Source organism: Gasterosteus aculeatus, chromosome 21, assembly GCF_964276395.1.
Source record: "Gasterosteus aculeatus chromosome 21, fGasAcu3.hap1.1, whole genome shotgun sequence".
NCBI lineage: Eukaryota > Metazoa > Chordata > Actinopteri > Perciformes > Gasterosteidae > Gasterosteus > Gasterosteus aculeatus.
The window spans coordinates 6,880,093-6,908,047 of record NC_135708.1 but is presented as its reverse complement, the minus strand read 5'-3'; the positions used below and the strand labels follow the sequence as shown (position 1 = coordinate 6,908,047).

At 48.4% G+C, this 27,955-nt stretch overlaps 1 protein-coding gene across 1 annotated transcript; it reads right to left on the bottom strand.

Annotated features, from left to right (window-relative positions):
• Positions 1-27,906, bottom strand: tgfbr1b (transforming growth factor, beta receptor 1 b). Its single transcript, XM_040166762.2, has 9 exons — positions 27,684-27,906; positions 10,223-10,474; positions 9,447-9,716; positions 7,749-7,979; positions 6,586-6,753; positions 6,341-6,497; positions 4,579-4,703; positions 4,311-4,441; positions 1-1,968 (listed from the first exon to the last, which is right to left on the bottom strand). Exons 1-9 carry the CDS (start codon positions 27,745-27,747, stop codon positions 1,843-1,845), a joined length of 1,524 nt encoding a protein of 507 aa, XP_040022696.2. The 5' UTR covers positions 27,748-27,906; the 3' UTR covers positions 1-1,842.
• Positions 27,907-27,955: the final 49 nt, after the last annotated feature.

Below are 27,955 nucleotides of genomic sequence, written 5' to 3'. Positions count from 1 at the left end.
TTTAGATAGAATAGTGAACTTTTTATAGTAATCAATTAAATATATGTGTATAATTTGTTCATAAGAAAATAAAGAAAAACATAGTAAGAGCACATCCTGACTCGTGTGTTGGTCCCTTAAGGCTCACTAAGCTGAAATGGAAGAATGCTTCTTTTTTTTGTTGTTTTTTTCAGGGTTTTTTCTTTTGTTTTGCGTAAATGTACATTCTAATAGAAATAGTTTGCCACAATAAAAAAAGTAAATACATGACCTGGGAAATCTATGGCTTTGTAAATCTCCATTTGCTATATTGTGAAATGAATGTACCTGTATCCGACAAGGTCTCACGTGTGAGAAGAACAAAATAAAGAGTTTACATTTATAGGGCAACATCATTAATGCTCACAAGTCTTTGTGTCCTTTTTTCACTTGTTTTTTTAACCCCAGAAGCCGTGGAGGGGCTTCTGGGTGACATCGTCCTTTCCAACTGAACACAGTTGCAGGTGCTGGACCTCAGGTCCCCGGGTCCGTCCCGCTGGGAGGAGGAGCCGGACCAGGAGTTGTTGCTGAGGTTGTTGGATGTTCAGGTGTGTGTGTGTGTGTGTGTGTGTCGGAGGGTTTGACAGAATGGCACCAGAGAGTCAGCTGGCTTGTGGGTGCTGCGACGGCACTGCGTGTGTGTGTGTGTGTGTGTGTGTGTGCGCCCTCCTTGCCTTCCGTCCTTAAATCTCAGGGTGTGCAGAGTACGAGCCGCTGCACGCTCTCTATCTGGACACACACACACACGCCACAGGAGCCGACATGAGAGGAGTCTGGGTTGTTAAAGCGCTGGCACTTTCCGGTTTCAGCTGGCTTTGGAAGGTGTGGTGGCAGCTGATTGCTGTTGCTGTTCTTGCGGTTTGTGGTTTAGCAGAGTATAGAAAATAGACACATTTATCTACTGTATATTGCATATGTCGCAGCATGTTCGCCAAACGATAAAAGGATGAGGTCCCCTTGTTCAGAATGACACCGGAAAGAAAGAAAATGAACACAAAACAAGGAGTTAAACGGGGACAGAGAACAGCAACCAACAGGAAAGAAAGGTGCCAAGTTGCTGCAGAGACGAGAGCTTCTGGTCACAACTTCAGACGTCCCGGGACCCCCGCTGGTGTGCTCACCGGCGTGTCCCGGAGTCCAAGCTTCAGCTCCCGATGCTACTGGAACACGACTCGAGAGCAGGGCTGCAGCCCGCTCCCTCCCCAGCAGAATGTGCCACAGTGCACATGGAAAGTATTTGTCCCCCCGTGAGGGACTGCGGCGATTCACCGAACACAACCGGTTCCATTTGGATTGGGCCTAATGGGAGGACTTATTCCCGTGACTCCTAATATTATTTAAAGATGAAAGTGACCAACTTGCAGCCTTACTGAAGAGTGTCTCTACTCTCGGCTCCGGGGGGAGGGGGGTGTGTGTGGGGGTGGGGGGGCAGCCTCTTCACCAGACAGGGTCGCAGCTCGTTTGTTTTGCATGCGCGGTGGAGGCGGGGCTTCAGGTGGACACCAGTCGTCCCGATGGGTCTTCTCAGGAACTTTGAGTGAGAAGGGAGGTTAGGCACAAGCGTCTGTCATTAGACTGCCAAGTGCAACACACACACACACACGGCTCATGACTTCCAGATGCATGTCCCAGCAGTTTGTCAATGAAGGACACAAAGGGCACAAGGGGATGAGAGGTCTTCACTTCTCCTCAATGGGGGGGGGGGAGCAGTCGATGATGCTAATGAAGATCATAATGCTAACGATATGGCCAGCCACAGTAGTGTGTGTGTGTGTGTGTGTGTGTGTGTGTGTGTGTGTGTGTGGGAGTGTTTGGTAGTTGTGTCTACATCTTGATTCCTTCCTGTTGGCTGAGCTGAGACAGGGTCTTCTTGATTCGGAGAGCGGTGAGTCGGGCGGCGCTGTTGGCGTACCAACACTCCCTCATTATCTTCGCCATCACCCGCAAGGCCTGCAGAGGAGAGAGGGGACGACGGTTTAGAAAACAGGATGTGGGGAGGGGCCGACGTCTTCGCCACCTACACGTGTGTGCAGTAAGCGAGCCACTCGTTCCAAGTGGCATTTCACATACGCGTGCCGGGCTGAACCTGGGCGGATCTGTGAGGTTAAGACCAAAGGGAACCTACGGGTTCCCAAAGCGCTGCTCTCCATCCCATTAGATGTCATCTACAAGTTTCCTTTAAAGCACAACATCCGGCCGTTACTAGGGGGGGCTTCAGTAAGACCCCGTTGATGCCAATAAATAAAGCCTGTATAAGGGAAAGTGAGGTGTTTTTACTCAGTGACTTTAAAGTGAGGCCATGACAGTAATGCCTTCAACTTAAGGATGTACATATATTTCAGGATGTGGCGCATCCCTGAGAACAATAACTTTCTGAAGCTTTTGGGAAAAATGTGGTCTCGTGGCACAACCTGCCCCTGTTGCGGGGTAAGTTGTGCCTTTGGGAGGAAAACGCTGGGGTAAATTGTGCTGTATTGTTCAGAATGATGCATGTCATCTGATACAAACGACAATAAAAACAGTCCTGGGAAAGTAATCAGCAATGTTCCCTGTAACTCTCCTTTAATAAATGCAGACTTCACCGTGGCACTTATGGCATGAAACATCCTGCTTGTGCCTTTGTATCGTCTGCTAGCTCCGTCTCTATGTATTCTTTGAGGACTTGGTTGGCAAGTCTTTGTTACTTTTTCTTCTCCATGAATTTTTTCAAGCTCATCCTGCAGATCTTCATCTTGCTTTCCACCTGACGTACGGTCTTTCCCTCTTTCACTTTGAGTGCTAAAATGTAAGAATACAATTACAAACTGATAATATGTTGAAAATAATCATAAGTGTTGTTGGCCCTTTGGCACAAATCCCCCCAGACCCACAATAAAAACTAGCATGATTTAGCAGTTAAGAGCTAACATCATGCTAACGCTACAGACTCATTGTGTAGCGTGCTAAAGCACCAAAACAAACTCGTCTATGGTGGTTCAGACACTACAATCCAAAAACCTTAGTCATAGAAAAATGTGCTCAACTCTCATGCATGTATCTCTCTTCTGAGTAAAACGGGGGGCAGCTCTACTCCCCCCGGCACAAATCACCCCACTCTCCCCTACAACCTAGCATACAATAGTAGTGAAAGGCAGACGCGTAATGCTTACATGTTCCTATCCTACATTCTTATCAATGAAGTTGCCCGAAAAAAATGTAATCAAAGTGATGGCCAGTCTTCACTGTATTGAGCCCTTGGAGGGTTTTGGGGTCCATAACGTTTCATGAGTTATTAGTGGACAAAGAGAAAGCGTTTGGATTCCAGTAAGAGTTCACTTAATCAGAGACGGATTCCAAAGTGGGACATTTCCTGACACCTCTATCTGATTGTGACCATACTTTAACAGAATGACAGCCAACCGCCTCCGTACGTCTTCATCATGTTGTGTTCTGGCCAGCGAGGTTGAATCCTACTGTTTTTCAGAGGAAACTATTCCCCCTCGCTCCCCTCCAGGGGAGACTTCCCCTAAACACCATCAGAGTGCCTCCTCACGCCTCCACGTCCCTGCTGCTGAGGCTGTAAACAGCATCTGGCCGCACAGCGTCTCCCACAGCGTCCGCCTCTCGGCTACGGAACCTTCTCCGGGGTTAAGTCACATTCATCAGGCGGACTAGTCTCTATTATTATTATTATCTCTACACTGACTGACACAGAGATGGTCTCTAGTGGGAGGGAGGAGAGCCTTTACATGAGGGGGAATAGCCGTTGTGTTGTAGTAGTTGACCGTTGCTGATGGTTTCAGCTAGCTGGGTAGAGAAAGACGTCACAAATCGCTTTGGCTCACCAAGGTCTTGTTAGAGAGGAGATTCAGAGGGGAGTAAACGTGATCACTGTGGCGTAAACGGAACACAAATTTTTACCTCGAAGGAAAAGGCAGATTCAAACGTCCCGGCCGTGTGGATGCTGCCAGACAAAAGGTGGCTGGTGTCAAACAACCCACGGAAAGCAAGTTCTTCAGAGACCTCATGAAGGAGAGCGTCTGCTCAGGCTTTAGCACCGTGTGTGTGTGTGTGTGTGTGTGTGGGCAGCCGACTTGGCTGCTCATGAGTGAGTCTGTTTACAAAGTGGCCTGGCTTGATGCAGACTGTGATCCTGTCTGACCGGAGCTGATCGTTATGTGGTTTGTTTAGATAGCACTATCCAGCTGTCCCCACACACACACACACACACGTGGGCTATAGACTCACCGCTGACACCATTATGGTGAGCACATACAATGGTGGAGTACCTCCACCTGAGCTCTGCGTCTCACCTCACAGCTCTGCCAGCGGTTGGGAATGTTGGGGCGAAGCTTCTGCTCGCACACCACCTTCCTCATCTCCTCCACTGACGGATCGGACTGAACCAGGTCGTAGTAGGGCAGCTGGTAGTCCTCATGGATGCCTGACACGATTGGAAAAAAAAAATGGTTCGAAAGGAGATGAGATGCATGGTGCCTTCTACTCGTGCACATACTGGTGTGTCAACATCCCTCGGTCCATCCAGCCGCCCCCTGTTCAGCCTCCCCGCTAGATCCTCACCTCCCATAGAGCAGCGGCTGGCGATCTCCCAGAACACCAGGCCCATGGCGTAGATGTCGGCCCTCTTGAAAGACTCAAAGTGTTTCATGTTTATGGAGTCGTCCAGGACCTCCGGAGCCATGTACCTGAGCGGAGAGAGGAGAGTTATTCTTGCTCACGCAGGATCATAAAGTCCACTTCTGAAACAACATTTAAAGCTTAAGAAAACAGAACTAAATACATTGACTGAATGACCTGCGTCAAACTGTCCATTCGCTGCATAACCTGATTGGAATCTGCAGAGCAAAGACCCCTTAGATTACATTTTTAGGAGGGCCTATGAGATTAGCAGCAGAAGGGGGGTGAGTGTCAAACGGACCACTTTACGCGCTAAGCTAAGCTAGCTTCTAGACTACTTCCCTCTCGACATCTACTCTGCAGAAGAAGACTTTAAGTTTAAAAAAGGTATAAGTCACCAAAACCAACTCATTGAATAGAATGAGAAAGTGTGTCCAAAGAATAACTTTGACGTGATGACAGTAAAGGGAAAAGGAGAGAAAAAGAAACCCCGGTGGCATCAAATCATCAATTTGTAACATGTGTTTCCGCCCAGGCCAGAGCTCTAGTCTCTACTGAATCATTTAGTGGCACCGGAACACGCCTGCAGCGTGGAACCAGCAGCCCGAAGGCAGGGAACCGTCGTAAACAAGAGAGAAAAGCAGAGCGGGATGAAAGCTATGCTGATATCACTGTGGGAAGGAGGAGAGTGCTGCTCACTTTCTGACCCTGCAGCTAGACTCGCCTGCACAACAGAACAAGAGGGTCCCAGAGGGAAGCCACGTATAGACAAATAGCCATTTGTGTGGCTGCTCCATCACAGATAAAATACCAGCTTCCACCTGCAGATTTTCCAACGGGACCCTCAGACCAGGTGAGCTTCACCCAGGTGCTTTTATTTGGGAAGCCTTCATGCAGCGATGCAACACGTGCAGCCGCCCCCACTCTGCATGCGGTCATCTACAGCTCTACATAGCACAGCTAACCCTGGATGCTAACGCTCGCTTATCGGTTACCCACGGCGCATTTACACCAAACTCAGCCTCAGGGCAACAAGGCCCTCTCGTCATTGGTTGACGTACAAGCAAAAAGACAGACGATCGAAACCCTCGATGGCTGCAGTTTATTCAGCTAACTGCTACAAACATACAGCTGTGACCGCCGTATGAGATCATCGAGAGTGGCGGCAGTGAGCACGCACATGTGGAGGCTCCACTACTGGACCTGTTCCCGTGTCATGTGGGGGACACGATGCACAGCTGCAGAACTCAACTGTTTGACTTTTTGCTTTTGTCAAAAAGGCTTATCAGCTAACTGGTCGCGCTCTGTCTCCTCAGTTAGTGTTGAACTGTGTGCATTTTATTAATCACTTGTACAATGGAAGCTCCCACAGAACTCTTTTCCAGCCAAACTTGTGTGCGTCGACTGATAGGAACCCCCCCCCCCTGACCTTGGGAAGTCCCACAGACTGAAACCCCCTCTCTGTGCATGTCTGTATCATCTCCCTGCCTCCCTCTGATGTCTGCATTGATTTACTGCCTCTAAACTCTGGCTCGGATGATCTCTGCACCGTTTCCGGAGCCGTTGCTTGGCCAACTGTTCCTCTTCAGTCACCACACCTTTGTGTGCTGCATCGGATTCTGGCTCCATGCTTTGGGTTTGGGAGAGTTCAGCGGCTACAGGAGGAGACGGTGTCCCACAGAGGGCTCAGTGGGGCGCGCGGTACCTTTTGGTCCCCACTCGGTGGTTGGGAGCGATGTCGATGGTGTCCGTGGCGGAGTCGTGGCGGACGGCCAGGCCGAGGTCCGCGATGCAGCACGTCCCGTTCTTCTTCACCAGAATGTTCTTTGACTTCAGGTCTCTGTGTGCGATGGCCGGCTTCCCTGGAGACGGACAGCCGTACGTTCCATGGTCAGATTTACCAAGTATGTGTGGGACAAATCGACCTGCGTATTCGTGTGTGTGTCTCACCTTGTGTTCCCACTATCTCCATGTGGAGGTGGGCGAGGCCGCTGGCTGTGGACAGGGACAGCTTGATCATACCCTCCACGGTCACGGTGTAGCGGTTCAGGTAGTCAAACAGGGAGCCGTGCTCGTGGTAGTCCGACACCAGCCACAGCTGAGTCCACGTCCCGTTATCTAAACACACACAGGGAGCTGGAGATGAAGCTGCAACGTTTGCGATCGCGTCCAGATCACACTGACCTGCCTGGTCGGGTGGTGACGGGATGTATTTTATGGTGAGAAGGAGCAGCTGTAAAATGCTGGATAAACACATTTCATTTCCTATAAAACCATCACAATAAAAGTCTGTCACTTGCTCGTCCTGACTGCAGCATTTAGACTCCTCTCGATAGCCTCAAGCAAAGCTCAGCTCATCTCATTCGGTGATAAACACATTTTCCTATTAATATTTCACAATAAAATCCTTGTAGTTTTTGCCGCTCACTCTTTCCTCCCTGCAGTGTTCGTTGTTATTTCCCCCCCGCCTCCCCATTCCAGATCTCAGGGTTTCCCCCCACAAAATCATGGAATCCACAGGAAACAGATTGATCCCTTTTTTCCCATAAAAACCTTTTAGATGTGGTTGAAACATTCGGGGGGGGGGTAATAATAACTAATATCCAGCTGACATGGATTGAAAACATCTAGACAGGCGTCTCTACGGGTCACAAGCACATTAAAGGACGCGTGGGCCGAATTCTGCAACTCTGACTTGACCAAGTCTGAAAAGTCTGCTGTGCACTCATCATGGAGATCTAGCGCTCTCATGTAGCCGTGCCGTCACCAGTGTTTCCTCTACCATTAAATCAGGGCTGTGTGTGTGTGTGTGTGTGTGTGTGTGTGTGTGTGTGTGTGCGCGCTGCTAGAGCAGTCAGACTGCGTGGTAATGTGTGCTCGGCCTTGGCTGAGGACGTTACTCCCCCACACTGTCTACCAGCAGCTCTTTGACAGCGAACATCCGCTTTAACTTTGCAGACAGCTCTCGGGTCACTTGGAAGGAGCAGAGCAGCCTGATGAAGATCGTGTTTCCACGCTTAATGTGCATCCACCTTCTCTAATTAGCCTGCACGACTCGCTGATCTCTTTTCGTTCAGCTTCTCCTTGCTGGCTGTGGCCTCTCTTCACCTCACCTTTGTTGTCGGCGGCGATGAAGCCCAGGATGTTCTCGTGCCTTAGCATCACCGTCTGGTAGATCTCAGCCTCGCGGAACCAGGAGCGCTCCTCGCGGGAGGAGAAGATCTTCACGGCCACCTCCTCGCCGCGCCACTTGCCGCGCCACACTTCCCCGAAGCGGCCCTTCCCGATGCTCTCCTGGAGGATGATGGTCCTGGCGATGGTCCTCTGGACCAGCAGCGGCAGGCCTGGAGAGAGAAGCAGCACCCGGGGAAGAGGACGCTCAGCACGCGTGGGAGGAAGCACACTCAGCGCTTCAGTCAATGAACCCACAGTTAAAACTTCAGCATGGAACAACACTGGCTGGAATGTTTCCACAATCAAGTGGGAGATATTTCAGATGTAGAAAACCCTAAAGCTATGAAATGAGTCGTTGGTCGCAGCATTTTTTTGATGACAGCTGTATGAAGCAGTCTTTCACGTTTTTACAGGCTGCTTACTGCCGGCGTCAGAGACCCACACATTCGTCTTGAATAGCAAAAAAAGAAAGATACAAGTAAAAGGCCTTTTTGATAAGTCATGTGCAGGTGAGAGAATCTGTATCAGCGCTGCACTTCACCAAAAAAAATAGAATATTTGCAGTGAGGGTTAATACGGTTTGCTCATATGGCAAATACATTTATTCAGTTATGGTGAGGAAATGACGGAGCAATCAGAATCCTCCTCCTATTACACTACACAGATTCTGACTCAGCACAGTGATTAAAACAGACTACGCAGCTCTGCCAACACACACACACACACACACACACACACACACACACACACACACACTTGCATATTGTCAAATATGGTACAAATAGCCTAAAACAAACTGAATCTGAGTCATTGCTTGGCATTGTGCTGGAGGTGCCAGTCATAGCTAGCATGACAGCTTTAGCCAGGGTGTGTGTGTGTGTCTGTGTGTGTGTGTGTGTGTGTGTGTGCAGTCTGAACCTGGGCCAGACAGCTTTTTTAATAGACTTGTGCTTTATGATGTGTATAGCTTCAGAGTACACACACACACACACACACACACACACACACACACACACACACACACACACACACACACACACACACACACACACACACACACACACACACACACACACACACGTCTAGCAACTATCGTCGTCTGGTGCAGGTTGCAGGGACCTTGTGCAGACTGAGCTGCTACCACTCTGTGCAGGGACACAGACGTTCTACTTTTGTTTGAAAGGAGTTTCTTTGGTGGAGGCGCAGCCGAGTGCCATCGGCGCTGCAGGTTGACCTTTACATTTCAGTATGAAAGAATTACAGCGCATTGGTTTTTGCAACCGCAATCCAAATATCCTAAATATGCCCCACTCTACAACTCACTGACCGCACGAGGTCACGTGCTGGAACCTTGACGTCAACCGCGAGGTTGCCGGGCAACCAGTCAAGAGTGCAGGCCCCACAGCTCTTCTCCAACAGTGTGTGACGGAGGGGGTGGAGCCTGTTACCTTTGGCCAGAGCCAGGCTAGCTGTTCTCCCCTGCCCACAGTTTTATGCTAAGCTAATCCACTTCCTAACCATTTTACAAACATTAGAGTAGTATCGTAATCATATCTTCTGATCTCACTCTCTGTAAGTGAATGAACGTTCTCCCCAAACCCACCGGCCTCCTTGTTGACCTCTGTGCCTGAGCGTACCTGATCCAGAGCCCGAGGTGGTCATGTCATAGATGAGATCCTTCAGCGTCGTTCCCACGGTGATGAAGGGGTGGTCAATCGAGGGGTCCTCTTCGTTGGGCACCCGGTGGTGGTGGTGGTGGTGGGCCCCCGCGCCGCCGGCCCCCAGGCCCCTCTGGCTGTGGCAAACATAGAACGCCAGGACCAGCAGCAGACACAGCACGCACACAGGGCCGGCGATGACCGCCGCGAGGGCCACGGGCCCCAGAGGGGGGGTCTTCTCGGGGTGGACTGCCGGACACACAGAGCAGATTACAAAGTGAGATGGAGCCAAAGCGTGACCGGTGCGTGTGTCGGGCTCCGGGCCGGCTCGGAGGGCGACACAGTGTAAACACGGGGACGGCTTGTAAAAGGTTAGTCCGGGGCCACGAGCCAGCAGGCCGACGGGCGGGGGGGGGGGCACCTCCGTCTGCTAGGCCGGTGGGAGATTTGGCCTCTCAGTCTACATGCTCTTCATCCCCCTACTGAAGAGGATGTAGATTAAATACACCCGAGAACAGAGGGGCCAGGTGGATTTAATGTAATTAAATCAATGCACCACTTCAGTAACCATTAATGAATGAATGGATCTACAGCTCTTTAGGTTACGTAATACAAGGAGGACCCATTAAGGCATAGGACATAACAAATGAGAACAGGACACATGATCAGTTGGAATGAAAAGCTGCGGGCTGTGTGTCCCTCATGGAAGACCCTTACCCGCTCCTGTGTGTGTGTGTGTGTGTGTGTGTGTGTACCGGGCGGGATGTCCAGGTTGGGCTCCTTGTTGCAGTAGTCCGTGTTGCAGCAGAGCGGGTAGATGCCCGTGTCCAGCGTGACTGACGGGGAGCAGATGAAGGGCCGGTCCCTGGGGATCAGCTCGTTGTTGTGCACACACTGCCGCTGCTCCGTGGAGGGCTGGCTGCCCGACCTGCGGATGGAGACGAAGCAGACGCCATCCGTCGTGCAGCTGGAGTTGGCGCTGCAGCGGTCGCAGTAACACTGCAGGCCTGGGGGGAGGAAGGGGAGAGGACAACCATGACATCATCCCACTAAAGAGGTATTTATTGGGCCAGAAAACATACAAAGTACAAATCGCTGCCTTCCGCTTTCAGACCGGCATCGTGTTTGTCACTCAGATGTGAGACCAAGGAGCGATTTGTTAACCTGAGCAATCCCTGCCTCCTCCCCAATGTGTGTCTGTGTGTGGGGGGGACGACGCAAGCCTCCTGCAGCCCACAAGGCTGGGATTGGTCTGCTAACTACGTCCTTTACGGAGTCTCACATTTCCTGTTTCATAGCACAATACCGCCTTTATTAAAACAACGATTTTTGTAGGGAGAATGAATCAGATTGAAGAGCTTTTGTCGGAAGAAATGCGTAAATATGAGCACTTCTACAAGCCGTCGGACGGCCTGATTTATGGAGGGAGATCTCTACAAACGTCAGTTTGCCGGTCGAGAGGTGACTCTCGGTCGTCTTCTACAAAAAAGTTACTCCACCTGTTGTTCTGGCGGTGAATTGCTCTGCAACACACGCAAGACTTTTTGAACCATGAATTGAAACGAGTGCGACAGCAGAAGCATAGCCAGCCTGAACTGCAGACGGGTCGAACAGGACTTTTAATCGTCCTATCCCCAAAATGATCATTTATCAAGATTATCAAGAAATTAAGCTCCAAGGGGGAAGTGTGGTCACTGCAAGCCGTTTCTATTCGCCTCCCTCCGCTGATATCGGTGGAGAATTGTTTATGTTTTAACGGTAAAAACAACGGCTTCTGTGTGTTTCTGCATGACGATCTAAGAAAGGACACATTCGGCCGTCCCAAGGTCCAACATGTTGCCACAGTGGAGCCAATTTAAAGTTGGCTCCTTTTATTCTTTCCAATTTGGACTCTTTGCTTTCAAATCATAAGAGTGGCTTCCTGTAGGTGGTTGCGGACCTTAGTAGGCGGTTGCATTTTTTAAAGGGGTTTGTTTAGCGCTCATCATCTGACCTCCAATCAGTTCTTGGAGGTCAGATGATATTATAACAAGAGGAACGACGCTCCTGTGAGAGGAAGTAAGTGCCAATGTGACGCCTTTAACGCAATCTCGTACAATGTTGCTTTAGCAGGTTTTGGATTACAAAATAGAGCTTAGTGAGCGAGTAATGACCTCAACACCAGGTTTAAGCTGCTTAGTAAGTCAATAAAACTGGTCACGTCAGTTAGACTTTTTAATCGCAGCATAGAATTTACGACTTTCTGTGCATTTCAATGGTGTGTTGAATAAGGAAAGACAATGACTGCGTGAGTGCTCCTTCTAACAGACAGCTGGTTTATTTTTTTATGTGGACTTCAGAGCGGCAATAGATTTAGTCTGTAAAACTGGAATTTAAAAAGAAAAGTTCTCCCACACACAGCAGTTCCACACCAACACGTATGCAAACGCACACACACACACACACACACACACACACACGCACACCAGACTTGAGCAACTAGACAGAAAAGTGTCTGACACCAGTGAGAATGTGCCTTCAGACAATGAATTATGAAGTAACTGCAAGTGACAACGTGTGTATCATGATATTAAGGAGAAACACACACACGCGCGTCTGAGAATGCTATCGCAGGTAGAGTGGAACAGCTCTCTCACATGCGGGTTTTCATGCAATAGTCTGGAGGGGAATTCCAGACAGACTTCCGAGAACAGCACAACAGAGTGTGTGTGTGTGTGTGAGAGATGTTGAGTGGGAAAAAGATAAAGTTGAATGAGACGGATAAATTAAAGCCAGCTGACACTTGTCTCCTGACTCAGAGTAGTCAGATGTGTGTCTGCGCACACACACACACACACACACACACACACACACACACACACACACACACACACACACACACACACACACACACACACACACACACACACACACACACACACACACACACACACACACACACACACACACACACACACACACACACACACACACGCTAGGATTGTCTGAATGGTGGTACGAGGTGGCTCCGCTATGATGTTTCGGGTCTGAAAGGAGTCTACAGCGGCCTGCGATTGGACGCTAGCAGGCCTCTCCCTGCGGAGGCTGGATCACCATGGCGACGGGCCAGAAGCTCCAGGAGAGGCCGTGGTCTTTGGGTCAGCGCCTCTGTTATTAACTAATTGTTGTGTTATTGTCATGAGTGCAGCTGGCTGGATCCAAGCAGCAGTCGGAGGAAATAGATTTTATTAAAAAGAGCCGTCGCCAGCAGAGATTTTCAATTTCAGCAAGTCCACAAACCAACAACGGAATGCTTTAATAAAACGACGGCACAAGAACCCAAACAATAATACGCCATGATGAGTGCACAGCAGACTTTTCAGACTTGGTCAAGTCAGAGTTGCAGAATTCGGCCCACGCGTCCTTTAATGTGCTTGTGACCCGTAGAGACGCCTGTCTAGATGTTTTTAATCCATGTCAGCTGGATATTAGTTATTATTAACCCCCCCGAATGTTTCAACCACATCTAAAAGGTTTTTATGGGAAAAAGGGATCAATCTGTTTCCTGTGGATTCCATGATTTTGTGGGGGGAAACCCTGACATCTGGAATGGGGAGGCGGGGGGGAAATAACAACGAACACTGCAGGGAGGAAAGAGTGAGCGGCAAAAACTACAAGGATTTTATTGTGAAATATTTATAGGAAAATGTGTTTATCACCGGATAAGATGAGCTGAGCTTTGCTTGAGGCTATTGAGAGGAGTCTATAAATGCTGCAGTCAGGACGAGCAAGTGACATATAATACGACCCGCTCCCACTTTGGAGCAGCGCTGCAGGCAAGTCACAGCCCTTCTGCCCACGAAGCGCCTGCACAGACCCCTCCAGACGTAAGGCGAGCGCCTCATCCCTGTGACCTCCGTCACAGTTCACCAGTTGAAGCCGGAGCTGCTCCACGCGAGCCGGCTGGAGTAAGACTGCCTCATTAGAAAAACATCATCGTCCTCACCTCCGCTGAGCCGGTTTGCTCTAAACATTCATTTGTGTACTGATGGTTTGTAAAGATGACGCAGTATTAATGTTTAGAACTGAGGCCCTTACACGGTGCGTTTGTTCGCCTGCAGCAGCGCTTTTCTTTCCAGCGCTCCGGATGGAGACTCTCAGATGTCAGTCTCTGAATTCTCCAACTGGAATTTAATTTGTGGTGCTCACAGAAGAAACAAAACTAAAAAGAAGAACTGTGGGATTCTGTCTCGAGAAACGGGAAGGTTGTGTGTTTTTGCCATTATTGTGCAAATGTGGCACTGTGGCTTCAGGACTGCTGGCCAGGAATAAAAAAAGACAACTGAGGACCTTGTGTTGGGCTCTACACGCAGAAGTCACGTCCAGTATCTCCTGTATCACCGGATAGATGTTTTATCTCACAGCCCTGAGTGGATTTTATTCTCCCTCATTGCATTACGGTGGAGGTTTTTTATATATATTTATTTATTTATTTATTTATTAGGGGTGTAACGATTCATTCACTGAATCGATTAATCGATTTATATTCCTGCGATCCAACTGAATCGATCTGTGCTCCGCAAATCGGCCTTCCAGACGACATATATCGATTACAAATTGAAATGGTACATAATCGATTGTATCGATACTTGGAAACTGCACATTGGATTAAAGTACAAAAACGGTATGGATGTGTGTTTGTTTGTTTGTTTGTTTGTTTTTTAGCACTTTAGACACGTTAAACGTTACTGGATTCAGTCTGCCTGTCTGTGACGTCATCAGTACGCAGCAGCAGCCGCGCGAAACTCAACAACAAACAACAACAACAAAACACAGCGTGGAGGAGACGACTGCGAGCGAGACATTTACAAACCAACTTATCGATCCAGCGTGTGGAAACATTTTGGCTTTTGCAAACACGGAGGTGTTCTAAATAAGTCGGTCGCTGTTTGTAGAATATGTAGAAGACAAATAAAAAAAACACAGAAACAAGACAAATCTTTTATATATATATATATATATATGACCATAGGAGAACACGTGTGTCTGCTTGACAGAGAGCTACACAGGGAACACTTATGTAACCTGGTCTCAGGTATAATCACATAGATGCTGGTAGAGCGCAGATGTTTTTTTGAGTTATTTTGCATCAAATGAGGATCGTGTGGTACTTCATCACTGCCCACAAGAAAAATGTAAATTATCTCTAGAACTAAACCCTTTTACATTTTGCCACAAATAAACCATTTGGCTGAATATGATCCTATGAAAAACATTCAACGCTAAACCTCTCAACTGGGAAACATTCAGGGGAACTGAGCATTGAGGGGAGGAAAATAGGAACAGTTCCTGTGGCCTGATCCTCCATTCTTTCATCTAATATTGGAAACATTGACTACAATGTGGGACAAACAGATTCCATTGTTTTTCTCATTTTTGTGAAACAAATTATCAAAAGGAGTTCAAATTGTTGTTGGAATATCAGATGTTTTTGTTGGTTGTGCAGGATGTTTGTATCAGAGTGTGTGCGTGCTCGTGTTTTACGTGGGCTGCAACTATTATTTTGATAATCGATTAATCTGATTTTTTTTCAGAAAGTACAGGTTATTTATAAAAAGAAAAATACAAATCAGAAAAGGTTCAGAAATCAGAAACAGGATTTGTTTTTAACGTCAGAACTTGTTCTCTATACTACACTCAGACACACTCACAAACACACCCCATGTTCACTTGAAGCTTATTCATTAAATTATTACCATCATTACAACCCATCTAAGTACAGCTAAGAAACAACTGCTATGAGATAAAAAATGGCATTTGTAAATAAATGCATTAGAGGCTTCTTAGTTAGCCGCGCTGGTTTAATGGATCACAGTGTTTCCCTTTACAGGCGTAAAGTACCGTATAACTCATAGTATATGCACAAGCGCACTAGACTACCGTATATGACCGCATTAAACACACAAATATATTTGTCAACAATAACCGATATACGAAGCACGAAATACAAGACAACAGATTGAAAAATGAATGGTCCAAAAGGAGAGTAAATAAAAACGTGTCTTAGTCTTGCAAACTGCTTTACTGTTGTTGTTGTTATTATTAGCGAGCTAACGCTAGCTTGATCTGCTGGTCTGCTGATGAAGAGTAAACAGCAGCAGCGAAGCTGCTGGATGCTCATTATGTTCCTCACGTCAAAACAGGACAACGTGGTGCTCCTGTGGCAGGTTATGTCGACTTTGCATATCTGGTCATTGACGCACTTTCACGTGTCACGCATTGAGCGTGACAGTCACTCTATTTGGTCTTTAGTAACGCCCTCCCGCCACACATACAATTTCTCCCGCTAAAAATAAAAAAATAGGACTTCAGTTCCTCTTCAACCTCCCCGTCGGCCGTAGCGTCCCCCCCACTCCCCCTGCTCGCACACCTTGAACGACTATTCCAACAGACGTCTCTGCCTGCGTCATGTAACTCGCTTTTCTCTGCGTCAACTTGGCGCCGAGCCGAAGCCGTTTTTGCTCCGCGCACATCTCCGCAACTCAATGAGTGACGTAATAATCTCGCGACACAACAAATCGATAATGAAATTTGTTGCCAGCGCTTTTAATAATTGAATTTATCGATTCGTTGTTGCAGCGCTACGTTTCTCACACACACACATGACAATGTGCTCTTATAGAGCTTTGAAGCAGATAAAACCGGTTGGTCACGTGACGCCATCAGGCCCAAAAAGAGTTTTCCCCATGGGCTCATATTGGGGGGGGAAGATGTAATCGTGCAGCGTTCGTTTTTAGTACATAAAGTTCCATGGAAGTGGACAGTGGTGGAATAAATAATGGGAATCCAGCCGGAGCCTTGACGGCTAGACTGAAGGAGTGAATCACTTTACACGCTGATCGAGTTGTTGCCCACGTTGGATACCAACATACATTCTTACCTCTGTGTGTAATTATTGACAGAGCAAAACGCGGCTCTGTACTGGACGTCTCGTTGGATGGAATAATGTCTGCTGGAGGACAAATGAGGAAGCTCAACACATGTGTGCAGACCCCTCCGCCGCAGGTTTGGATATCAACCACCTCCGCCCACAGCAAGCCCCCGTATGTGGCCTTTGATTGACACTGAACGCAGGTATTCTGCAGCCCAGAAGCCAACGACGGGCCAGAGACGCTCTCCCTTCACTTCCCTTTGGCAGCTTCTTTAAAATCCCTCGTGGGGACAGAATGGGAGAAGGAGGAGAGCGTAAGTAGGCCAGATGTTCATATACAAGAAAAAAAGATCCGGGATTGATAATATTATTAAATATTATCATAATCAGTAAAATACCGACGGATTACAACCTCTTTAAAGTCCATCCAGGTGCACTGATAACATACATGTTTAAAATGATCTTAACGTGCACATGGCAGACTAAGTCAGGCTGATCTACGTGACCGCTTCCATGGTATTTTATCCCCCCCCACCCCCACACGGCGGTTCTGCGCCGGCGTCTGGCTGGATCGTTCTGTGAATGTGCACATGTGGCGCTCACACCAGCGGACAGACTACCGTACATCTTGGGAAAGGTCTTTGGTATCGGTGAGCTCTTTGGAGGATTGTTGTTGTGTTTGTAGCTCAGGCTCGGACGTTTCTCGCTCTGTGCGGCCTGATTATATTCGTTCGTGGCGAGAGCCTTTTTAAATTATCGGTGTCGGCGTGGAGGTGGATGTACACAGCAGCGCCTACCGTCACCCCAACCACACGGATCCCACAAACTACGCTTTATAGCAGTGTCAGCCGCGGCGTAGCCAGGCAACAGGACAATACATCACACAGCCGCCAGTCAGCAGGGGCTAAACCACGTTAATCCCCCCCCATCACCCTCTCTTGCTCGCCTAGCGCTCCATCTTTACAAACACTCCTTCCCTCCCATTCTTACAACAACACAGGGGGGAAATACTGGGACCAGAGTCAAGAACAAATACAAAGAAAGCAGCAAGTCAATATTCCAAGACACAAGCACGAAGGGTCTTGGACACAAGCTGTAATCTGCTGGGCGGAGGGGGGACAAGTGCTCTGAAAAGCTTCCATGATCCGGCTGACCAACAGGTCTTCTCTTCTCCAGTCACGATTGTTTCGTGTGGTGGACGGCAACAAGGGCGGAGATGAAGGTCCACGTAAACAACAACACTAGCGGGACATTAATTTCCAAACTCCTTCTAAGGGAATAAATCAAGAGAGAAGTAGAGTCACTGTCTCAGAGTTCTGGAGGACCAGATGAGCCCCCCCCGACATTCAGCGGAGAGAATGCAGGTTAATGCTGCTGGCTGGACGGCACTGAGCCACCACGTCACGGGACCTACTTCCTCGTCTGGGGACAATATTCTAAAGCAACGTGTCCTAAACACAGACGTCCCTACCAGCTGGGATACGCAGTTCCCACTAGTCGGTGAATATCTGTGGTCCACTTCCATCTGCTTCCTCTCTGGCAGAGGGATGGAGGGGGGGGCTACTGAGGGGTAGGAATGTTTAATTACGGGAACACTGTGACGCTGCTCTGACAGCGAGCGGTGAACAGCTGCTCAGTGTTGTGTTTAGTCTGGGGGGGGGAAAAAATCATACAAAATACTGTGATAAGAGTTTTTTGGCAATACCGCCTTAGCCCTAGTGTGCATATTATAAATATTTGAATAATTTAAATAGTTTGACTATTTGTTTACATAAAACCATACAAAAGCAATGGCAATTTATTTTTCTTTCAAAACTTAATTTCACAGTATTTGTAGGAGGAACCAGACGGAAACTGAGCGGTATTATTGATAAAAAACATCCCTTAATTAGAGTATACAACAACCGTAACCAGGTCCAACTGTACGTGAAGTGACGGGCGGGTCGGGACAACGGCTGCTACTTTCTTCTCAGCACAATTTATTCTTTGCTATTTTGGAAAAAACCAGTTTGCGTACGGCCGCCACGTTATAGCTCCACACAAACATCATGGACTCCAGTAGACGACGGACTACGGTGCTGCTTAAAACCATTCCCCCCCCCGTGGGGAAATACATTCCATCTCAAGGCCTTTCGGCTCTGCTCGGTTTATCAGACAAAGCTTATGAAACATTAGTTTCCTCTCAGCGATGTTTGTGGCTTCAGGGTTTAGATGCCAACCACAAACTGCAACGTCCTCGGATCGCGTTCGCCGAGGGCCCTTTGTTGTCTCGCTCTCCATTTCCTGTCATCTCTCCACATTGCCCTTTGAAATAAAAAGGCATGGAGGAGTAAAACCAGTCCTATGGATTTAGCAAATGCAGTAACTACTGGATACGTCCTGTGATGTATGAGGAGAAGAGGAGCCATTTATCTTTAGTGCAGGACGAGCAGAACGGGGGGACAGCCTCATCCATCAGGGGCCTCCAATCACAGACTATTACCAACAGTAGTACAACCTGTTCAGGCCACGACAGGTGAGCCGTGTCAGTGGTCTGTGGTGGCTTTCGCCCCCTTCCAGAGTCTATTCGTTTCATCTCCCCCGATCATCATTTTGTGTGGGTGAGACTCGGCATGAGGACTAGAGTCGTACCAACGGCACTATTGAAATGACTCCAATGTTTATTTATCAACTCATTTGTGCTACACAGCAACACAAAATAGAAATGAGATTTTATGAATGCTGATAAAAAAATATGTACACCAAACAAGTTCCTGTGGGCCTGTAATGCTTAGTCACTGAACATCTGTAATTCCTCTAAATCTGATTATGGCCAAATAAGCCACTACTGTAACACGTTTGGGACAAAGACGGACGGACGGGGGACTAAAGTGAGGGAAAGAAAGACGGATAGCCGGGCTTTTAATGGAGGAAGCCCCCGGGAGACGCTTGAGATGAAAAGGGAGGATGAAGTTTAATCTAATACATCGACCCGCCGCAGAGACCGGCGGGGGAAAGAGGAACGGCAACAGCATCGCGCAGATCAATAGCAATTCAATTCTGCAACCCCATCCAAGAGAAATCTCACACACGCGACGCCTTGAAATGTTCGGCCCGTAATTGAATTACCGAGTGTTGGGAGCGGAGGCTGTTTGCAGCAGACAGCAGAGGAGGATGGAGCGGGGACGGGGAAACCTGCCAGAACGCCCAGCTCCATCCAGCCCAGCTGAGAGCTTCTGCTCGGTGGCTTTGGCTCCATTTGGCCAACGCTCACATCATCATCTGCAAGCAACAGTTATTGTTCTCACCAGTAGTGTTGACTGGAGCCCCAGAGGGTAGGTGTCCTTCACAGGCCGCACAGTCAGTATTTAGCAGTCAAAAGGTTTGAGACGGCGACATGAGAATGAATGCAAGCATAGAAACTGCCAGTCCCATTTCATTCAGACAGCTGCTGTGTGCCACCTCAGTATATAAACCCAAAAGCAAACAGACACCCCTCTGCTAAGGGTTAGAATTGTGACGGCATCTGCGGACATGATTCCACGCAGAATAATCATTAGCAGCGCTGATTCGGAGTCAGCCTTTCATGCAGAGGCCGGCTCTTACGGTCCTTTGTGCTCAGTACGACGAGCCCATTAAATACATCAATGCGTCGGCCGACATTGGCTGCACGAGGAGTTATTATAAAAGGGGGCACCAATATTGGCTGCGGTTGTTTAAATACCCTGCAGAGTAGAACACTTTGTTTCCCTCTCTGCAGCAGTCAGACTTTTCCTTTCTGCGAGTGGAGAACAACCCTCTGAAATGCGCCATGAACAGAATGGAGCAACTCTACCACCGGTCGACTGGGTCGATGGGGGGGGCCAATCGGTTTGTTTGCAGAAACACGGAAACCCGAAACCGAGGAGTCCGTTGCACCGCAGTCCAGCGGACGTTCAACCTAGAATGTATTTATTCCTGCAGCTTCGCTCACTCGTCAGCGGTCAGTAACCCGCAGCCCGCTCTGTCGGGGGGGGGGGGGGGGGCGTTTGGCCTTTAAAATTGATTAAAAAGGCCAAATGCAATTAAAAAAAAGAGGCAGAGACGTTTGAAGTCTTTAAGGAGGGTGATGGTCACCAAAACAGGAGGTTTGGGTTTTTTAAAGATAGGAATGCTCATCCTGCACCACTACTGTGGTTCTCAAAGCAGTCGCTCCCAAGTGTGATGCAGACTTCAGCCTGCGGGACGGGACGGGACGCGGTGATGAGACAGTTATTCACCCATCATGTAAAAATGTGATTTGTGGATTTGTGGCTTTAAGTAGATTAGATGCGTTTCTGAGACCTGCAGCCTCGTTACAAAAGGTACATGGATGAAAATAACAATATCAAGAACTACTTTTTTATTTTTTTATTAGAGTTCTACAATTCTGTGTGTACTTTCTATAACCAAAGGCTGCCTGCTTCCTGTGTGCAGCCGCGTCAGGATTCATAAATAGCAGTGGTGTAACAAATCCTGCATCCTTTTGCCGGGGAGCAGTTAGGGGTTGTGTGTCTTGCTCAGGGGTTCAAACCGCCGACCCTCTCTGCTCCATGGCCTCACGTGCACCAGCTCATTAATATCTTGCTGCTTATATTAATGCCATTTTTAAGTGTCGAAAAACCTGAGCAGGAACCAGCCGGTAAAAAGGGAACCATGCAAATGTTGTTATTTTTAGATAAATACACCAGTATCATATCGTATTTGTGGTATTGTATTGCATTCTGGTGTTGCATCATAAGCATCGGGTATCATGATATTCATGGCAGATATTGTATCATAGTCATATTTTTGGTATCGTGACAACTCTACCCTGAATATCAATATAAAGTGTCAGTAAACAGATAAACATGAGTTGTGTTCACGTGCATAGTTTACAAAGAAAGCCATACGGACACGGCGCTACATGGAGCATGGCTGCACATCTGGAGCGCCACCATGCTGGTCGATCTGTGAAGCCGCAGCAACGAGGAGAGCGCTTGTGGCCGGGTCCAACCGGGCTGAAGCGATTACAGCGTCCATTGAGTATTCTAATGTTTTGATCCAACTTTGATGTTTTTGTATTTATGCAAAACGTCTTTGCTTCAAGTGTTTTGAACTTCTTCAATTAATAAAACCAAGTTCCATTTGACTGCTCCCATTTTCTTTGCTGATCTGAACCGAACTGTGAGATTTGTCATCCGTCCCTAATGAATAGACATGTGGTATTATTTTTCAGACATTCCTTCCTTACTAATATGTGTTGTAGGAACAGAGTTAGACCCCTGGTTACATGTATGTATGTATGCATGCATGAGAACGGCCACGCTTCACAATCATTTGCAGACAAAAAAGCTAACGATGCCTTAAATAAAGCGAGGGGAGAGGGCAACAACCGTCCTCTTACGGTATGCAACACCTCACACGGACGTCTTACACCTCCGTTTCCAACCTGCTCGGGCGCTGAATTAATTGCTTTTATTACCATGGCAACCACAATCTCTACAAAGACATTGTTTCTCCTGTATTGAATGAAACAATATTCATTAATACAGAAAAAAAACTACACGTCAGTCTAAAAGGCATTTCAAATGGTTCTCTACTATCTCAGAAACCATTTCAGAGCAAATCTAAATGCTGACTATTGTTGACGGCCACCATGTTGTGACATTTCTAGAATGTCTTTTCTGCAAGTTGAGTGAAAAACCGTTTGCACAGGTAAAGCATAGAACCACCTCTATTAGGGATGCACCGATCCACATTTTTTCACTTCCGATCCCGATACCTAAATTTGGATATCGGCCGATACAGATAATATTCCGATACCAGAGCTGTGTTTGAAAAACAGGAAATCCTGTTAACAGAAAAAATTCTGAAAACAAATTTGAAACTAAGGGTTTCAGATTGATTGTCATGTCAATATTTATTTAATTTCATAAATGTCAAATACTTGAGTCTCAAAAATTTAGAAATATGAAAAGTGCAAGTGTGAACACACACACATACACACTTGACACACAGTCTCACTCACTCGTTCACAAAAATAACAGCACAAATCAAGTAAACTGACTCTTGTATCATGAACAACATGTCAAATATCTGACGAAAAGTGCAATAAAATAACTGTAAACATCTTACACACTTTACACAGTCTCACTCACTCATTCACACACGCAATCACACACACACGTTGCCCTGCCCCCATTCATTTCCTTAGATCCTTCTATACCAGCTGATCCCCCTTATTGGGCTCCCACAGTCATTTCCATAGGTCATGCCCCCAACCACCCTCATATACCCAGCCCCCATCCACAGCCATTATGGCCGGCTCTTTGTCCATGCCAGATGTGCTCTGTGTGTGCGTGTTGGGCAAAGGGGCCCCCTAACCCCTTAGATGAGCCTCCCCCTCGCACAAACACAAAGCGCACAAGAGAGGCTGCTATCTGCTCCGCTGACATGCGTGTCCTTGCAGGTCGACCCCGGAGTCGCGGCTTAGCGACGTGGCGTTCACACAACTGGGACTCGCACCGCCCGTTACGTTTGTGGTCGGGAACAGGCGAGTCGCTTTAACGTGGCGGTATCAGCATGTGCAGTAACGCAGGTTTCCCCAGTTCACGTCACTCCACACGCTCAGTGTTTGCTGACCACTGCAACGCGCCCCGATGAAGGAAAAACACCACGTCGTGCTGCCTGCATCTTCTCATGACAAAAGAAAGATCCCTCAGAGTGACGGGCAGACTGAGTGGGCGGAGCCAGCGCTACATCTGTCTCAGCCGCCGCTCGTATAAATATGCAGCAGCTCCATCTAGAAAAGGTCAGCCGGCCTGGCAGCTGCTCCGACCTGGACACGGTGCACGCCCGCCCCCATAGAGCCGTCTGACTAAGTGACCCCCCCCTCCTTATCGCCCAAATGTGCCCCCTCTCTCTCTCTCCACCTTTTCCCAACACTGAACAGTATTTTTTCTGGTGAAGCTCGTTTCATTGCACCCTGTCAGAAAACACAATACTCTGACTCGCCATTGTGGCGCCACAGAGAGGAGGCCTTGATTTATAACTGTGTACGGTCGACAGGGGTGGAGACAGAGAGTAGCGTGAAATGCTCCACTTTAAAGAAGAGAGAAAAAATAAATGACATCTTAAAAAATTGGCCAAGTTAGATGGATGTAAAAACATTGCGTTTTTCGACATTATGACGTGGATAAACAAACTACGACCACAACCATTCAACCTAGAAGTGGAGTTGTGTGTCCACAGTCCATTACCCAAATGAAAATATAGCCTTTGTTGTAATGGAAAATGATGGATTTATTCCCAGGATTACATCTGAACACATACTTAATGTAGGAGTATTGGACAATCAGAGTAGAGCCTGAACGCACCAAGATGCAACCGAGCCGCTGAGTCTCGACTAGAGTGAACCGACTGTCTGCTGGAGACACACGTCTGCATCGGGACCCTCAGACGCAGCAGAAAGAACTGGGTTTGAAGTTTATTGTTTGCGGCTCCCCCGTGTTAAACTGTTCAGTGTCACGATAACTACTTTTTGTTGTGCGATTATTGCACCAAAATTAATTGCGATAAACAATATTATTGTCATTTTTCATGCCAACGATTACATAATGAACATATGACAATATAACAGCATTATGAAAGTACGCTCTTTCAATGAGGTTTTTCCACACAAACCAAGTCCATTCGTGTGTGGAGACGCTGCCTAAGCCCCACCTCCACTTTCGACCAAGAAAGCACACATGAGGACGGAGACAGCCGATCGTCTAAAATGTTGGTGACATTGATTTCTATGTATGAATATAATATATCGCATCACCAAAAATCCCGCTCATTTTTATTTATTGACTATAAGTCATTATAACAATTATCGCGACAGGCCAAACTATGCGTCTGCTGAAAGCTTGCAGGCTCTGTTAAGCCATCCAGTTGTGGGTTTTCTCTGGTGAAATAATGATAAAAAGGTGACAAATAAAAACGAGAAACCACACTAAATCAGTTCTTTGAGACGGAGCGGTCGAGGACCAGGTTGTTGGAGGAACTCAGAAAGCCTCAACTGAGTCCTACGCAGGTAAAACACGTGAAACCTGAGGTGTAACCTGCGCGTTGATTTACTGGGATATGGTATTTTTGTTAATTAGAGCATGAGGACACTACGAGCATGCGTGTGTGAATTACAAATAACCTTGTGTTTGGCAGTGGAAGTCAATTTTCTTTTATCCGTCAGGCAGAATTCAATTAGTTTGTGTGAGAGCCGGCTTCCTTTATCTCTGCACAGCTGTCAGTGAGCCGTCCCACTCTTAAACCAAACAAATGAGACGTATAACCAGCCGTGAGCTTGATCCGAGATCACAATAAAATAGACATTACAGAAAAAAGTGCGACATATTTTTAAACACCCCCCCCACGCAGGCTATTAAAACGTGTGATGTCATGCTCGCGCTTTGTGCATTTTGTATTTCTATTAAAAAGCACAAACTAGAACGCTGACACGTCGATCCGGCGCTCAACAGCAGTGGTCCTTGCAGACCCCTTCTTTGGTGCAGGTAAGCACCCTGATTCCCAGTAAGGGCCAGAACCAAACATGCCTCCTGAGTTTAAATACAGCCACTCGACTAAAGATGGTTGCAGAGACACATCACACCTGACTGCATAGTGACATCCGGTGCAAGTCGCTGTCAGCACTCTCAGGAGACATGAGGACGGGCGATGTGGTGAAATGTTTGAGATGAAGGTGAAGAGAGACGCTTCAAAGATCTCTCTCTCTCTATTCCACCTCGCCTACTTTTAGTTGCAAGCACTTGACGGTATCAGCGATCACGTGACTCCAGCGGCGTAATATGTGTTACTACTATTACTTAGGTTATTATTCAAACCGGATATGAACAAGCGCGACCGCCGGCTCTCAAATCAGCAGTGGAGCTGGTGACTCCTGTGAAGAACACCAGTGGTGGGGGTAGATGTGGTGGAGGGGGGTGCCGTTCATTTGCATTGGAGCATTTGAATCCAACTAGCTGCTGCCTCGGCTGGAGGAACCTGTCCAATTTGTTGTGGTTCCTTGGGCCGGGACAATAAGAAAGTAGGGGACACTAGACGAGACTCCATCACACAGGGAATGTAGAATCACATGTTTCCGTCTTTGTCATTTCAGTGCACAGCAAACCCCCCCCCCCCCCCCCCCCCGGAGGACTCGATGAGTCTTACTGCATCGCACTCTGACTGTCAGTGCCGAGGCCCGTCAAGTCACATCAAAGAGGCTCTATTGCCAACATCACAACGCCACCTTTCCTCCCTGTCCGACTCCAATCTCAGGAAGGCTGGCCGGCCACTTGCCCCCTTCGCCTGGATCCAAATGATTCACATGCAGGACACATTTAGATTTCAAACCGGAACAGAAGAGCTACATGTTTGCAGGTATGACATGGGGCGCATACCTGCCCACGCCGCTGGTTATGTGAGGAATGCTAATGACCAAAAGCAAGAAGAGGGAGAGTAACAGTCAGTCTCCCACCACACAGACCACTCCTGCAAAATGTGTCCCTGTATTTGTACTATGCCTGAAAGCGCTGCGAGGGGGGGGGGTGAGACTATTATCAGAGCCTATTAGGAGAGAGGATGACTGGGGCTGGTGGGAGGAGGAGAGCAATAGTGACGCCACCCAATTTGGCCCCACTGCCAGCGCTGGGATGTGTGTGCGGATGCTTTTGTGCGAACACCACGGAGGCTGCAGGGGAGTGGCGCTGAAACGCCCAAAAGCAGCGGAACACGCTGGAGTGTCAGTGGCACCTCGGATTAAAGCCCCACGCATCCTCCTGTGGAAGCATTCAAACCCGACAGCAGCACGCACACCAGAGTCACTCGCATCGTGTGTGTCCACACACACACACACATATCAACATTCATATTTTCTGATGTGGATTCGACCGTGGTGGACCCACGCCATGGCGACCCCCACTGATGAGCATCCCCCTCACATTCTCACGGGGCTTTGAGCCAACATAGCAGCAGTGTGCATGGGGTGTTTGAGGACACGACCCCCTGCTTTGGTTCTCTCATACAGCGTTATGTATGCTGTTTGAAGAGCACGCTCCTCCACCCGTGATGTCTCTCTCTCTCTCTCCACACAAAGGAATGTCGCACAAAGGAAGCGCGTGAGTGCATAGGAAGGAGGAAAACACTGAGCTCCCGTTTGTATCCGAGAGAAATGATCCTTCTGCAATGGCCGCTGGAACAAAGGAAAACGCGCGCGGTTCCGACTGAGAAGTGAACATCTATATAAATAAAAACCGCGCGTGCACATTACGGGCACGTGGGTCAGCTCTCTAACGAGCAGCTACTGATGCAGAGTCACATGGGGAAATCTTACGGGGGGGGGGGGGCGCGATCCCGCCCATCGGGGGTCATAAACACCCCGTCACACACACGCACACACACGCGCATGCATGATGGAAAGAGGCCACGCGCCTCTTTCGTCCACGCGGGGCTCTTCGGGTCAGCAGAGGAATGCAACAGAGCGTCACCAACGGGAGCAATTAGGTTGCACCTTTGCGATGAGGTCGCGCTGTTAAACCGGGGGACCGGAAGCTCGTCTCTAAACACGGAACCCGTCAGGGACTCACGTCGGAACCACCGCCGAAAAGACCCGGGTCGAGGAGCTGGAAGTGTAGAAAAACAAACCGCTTAAATGCTCGCGGGAGTGAAGTTAGTGTGTAAATAAAAAAGTTACCCGCCAGTCGACACTCATTAACTAACTAACTAACTAACCAGCCACACAACGGGACACACTACTGTTGACAGCAGCGAGCGGAGTTCAACAACAGTCCAGATGTGTTTCCTATAAACACCGAGCGAATAACGGGAACCCCGAGCCGACCAGCGCAGTTCAACGACGGCCTCCGAAAGAAGAGGGGCGGAACACGAACCGACACAACAATGACAGCGGAGAGCCGACGTCCACCCAGCGGTTCGGACAACTTTGTCTCCTCCGGACGGGCTCGCGAGCTCTTTGAGGGCGAAGCAGAATCCCAGAAAGCCGAACCGGAATCGAGCCGGACAGGTCCCTTAAGATCCCGCCTGCCAAGTTAGAAGCCCGGTGCAACTTTTATCTGCCATCGTCTTTCCGCTCAGACAATAAACATTCCTCCGACAGGCAGCAGCAGGCTGGCCGCGACCCCGCGCCATCTTAGTTACACACTCCGCTTCTTCTTCGGGCTACTCGAACAAAGAGATGTTTCTGGCAGAACTGGTCCGACGCAACTTCCGAGGAACACGCGAGACCAAACCGAAAGCCGACTCGGTGTGGTCCGTGGAGGGGCACTTACCGGTGTTTTCTTGTATCCGCGTCCCGAGCAGGAGGGCGAACAGGAGGCAGGGTACTACACCCATCGTGGCTACGGACCGGACTGCCAGCAGACAGCTAACTTCTCCCAGCGCTGAGGAAGGTGTGCGCTGATTGGCTCAGAGCGCCTTGACTCCCGCCTTACTAGCGCGAGCTCACTGAACAAACGGTGCTGATTGGCGGAGGGACCTGCCAGACCCCGCCCTACTTCAGCAACTCTACCACTGCTGTAAACAAACACTGTTGCTATTCTCT

Bases quoted from the DNA above. Each gene is read 5' to 3' on its own strand.
- tgfbr1b (XM_040166762.2), bottom strand. From the start codon at position 27,747: ATGGGTGTAGTACCCTGCCTCCTGTTCGCCCTCCTGCTCGGGACGCGG. The intron at 9,717-10,222 runs GTACACACACAC...TGTGTCCGGCAG, and splicing joins CAACCTGGACATCCCGCCCG to TCCACCCCGAGAAGACCCCC. The intron at 7,980-9,446 runs GTACGCTCAGGC...TTCTCTCTCCAG, and splicing joins CACCTCGGGCTCTGGATCAG to GCCTGCCGCTGCTGGTCCAG.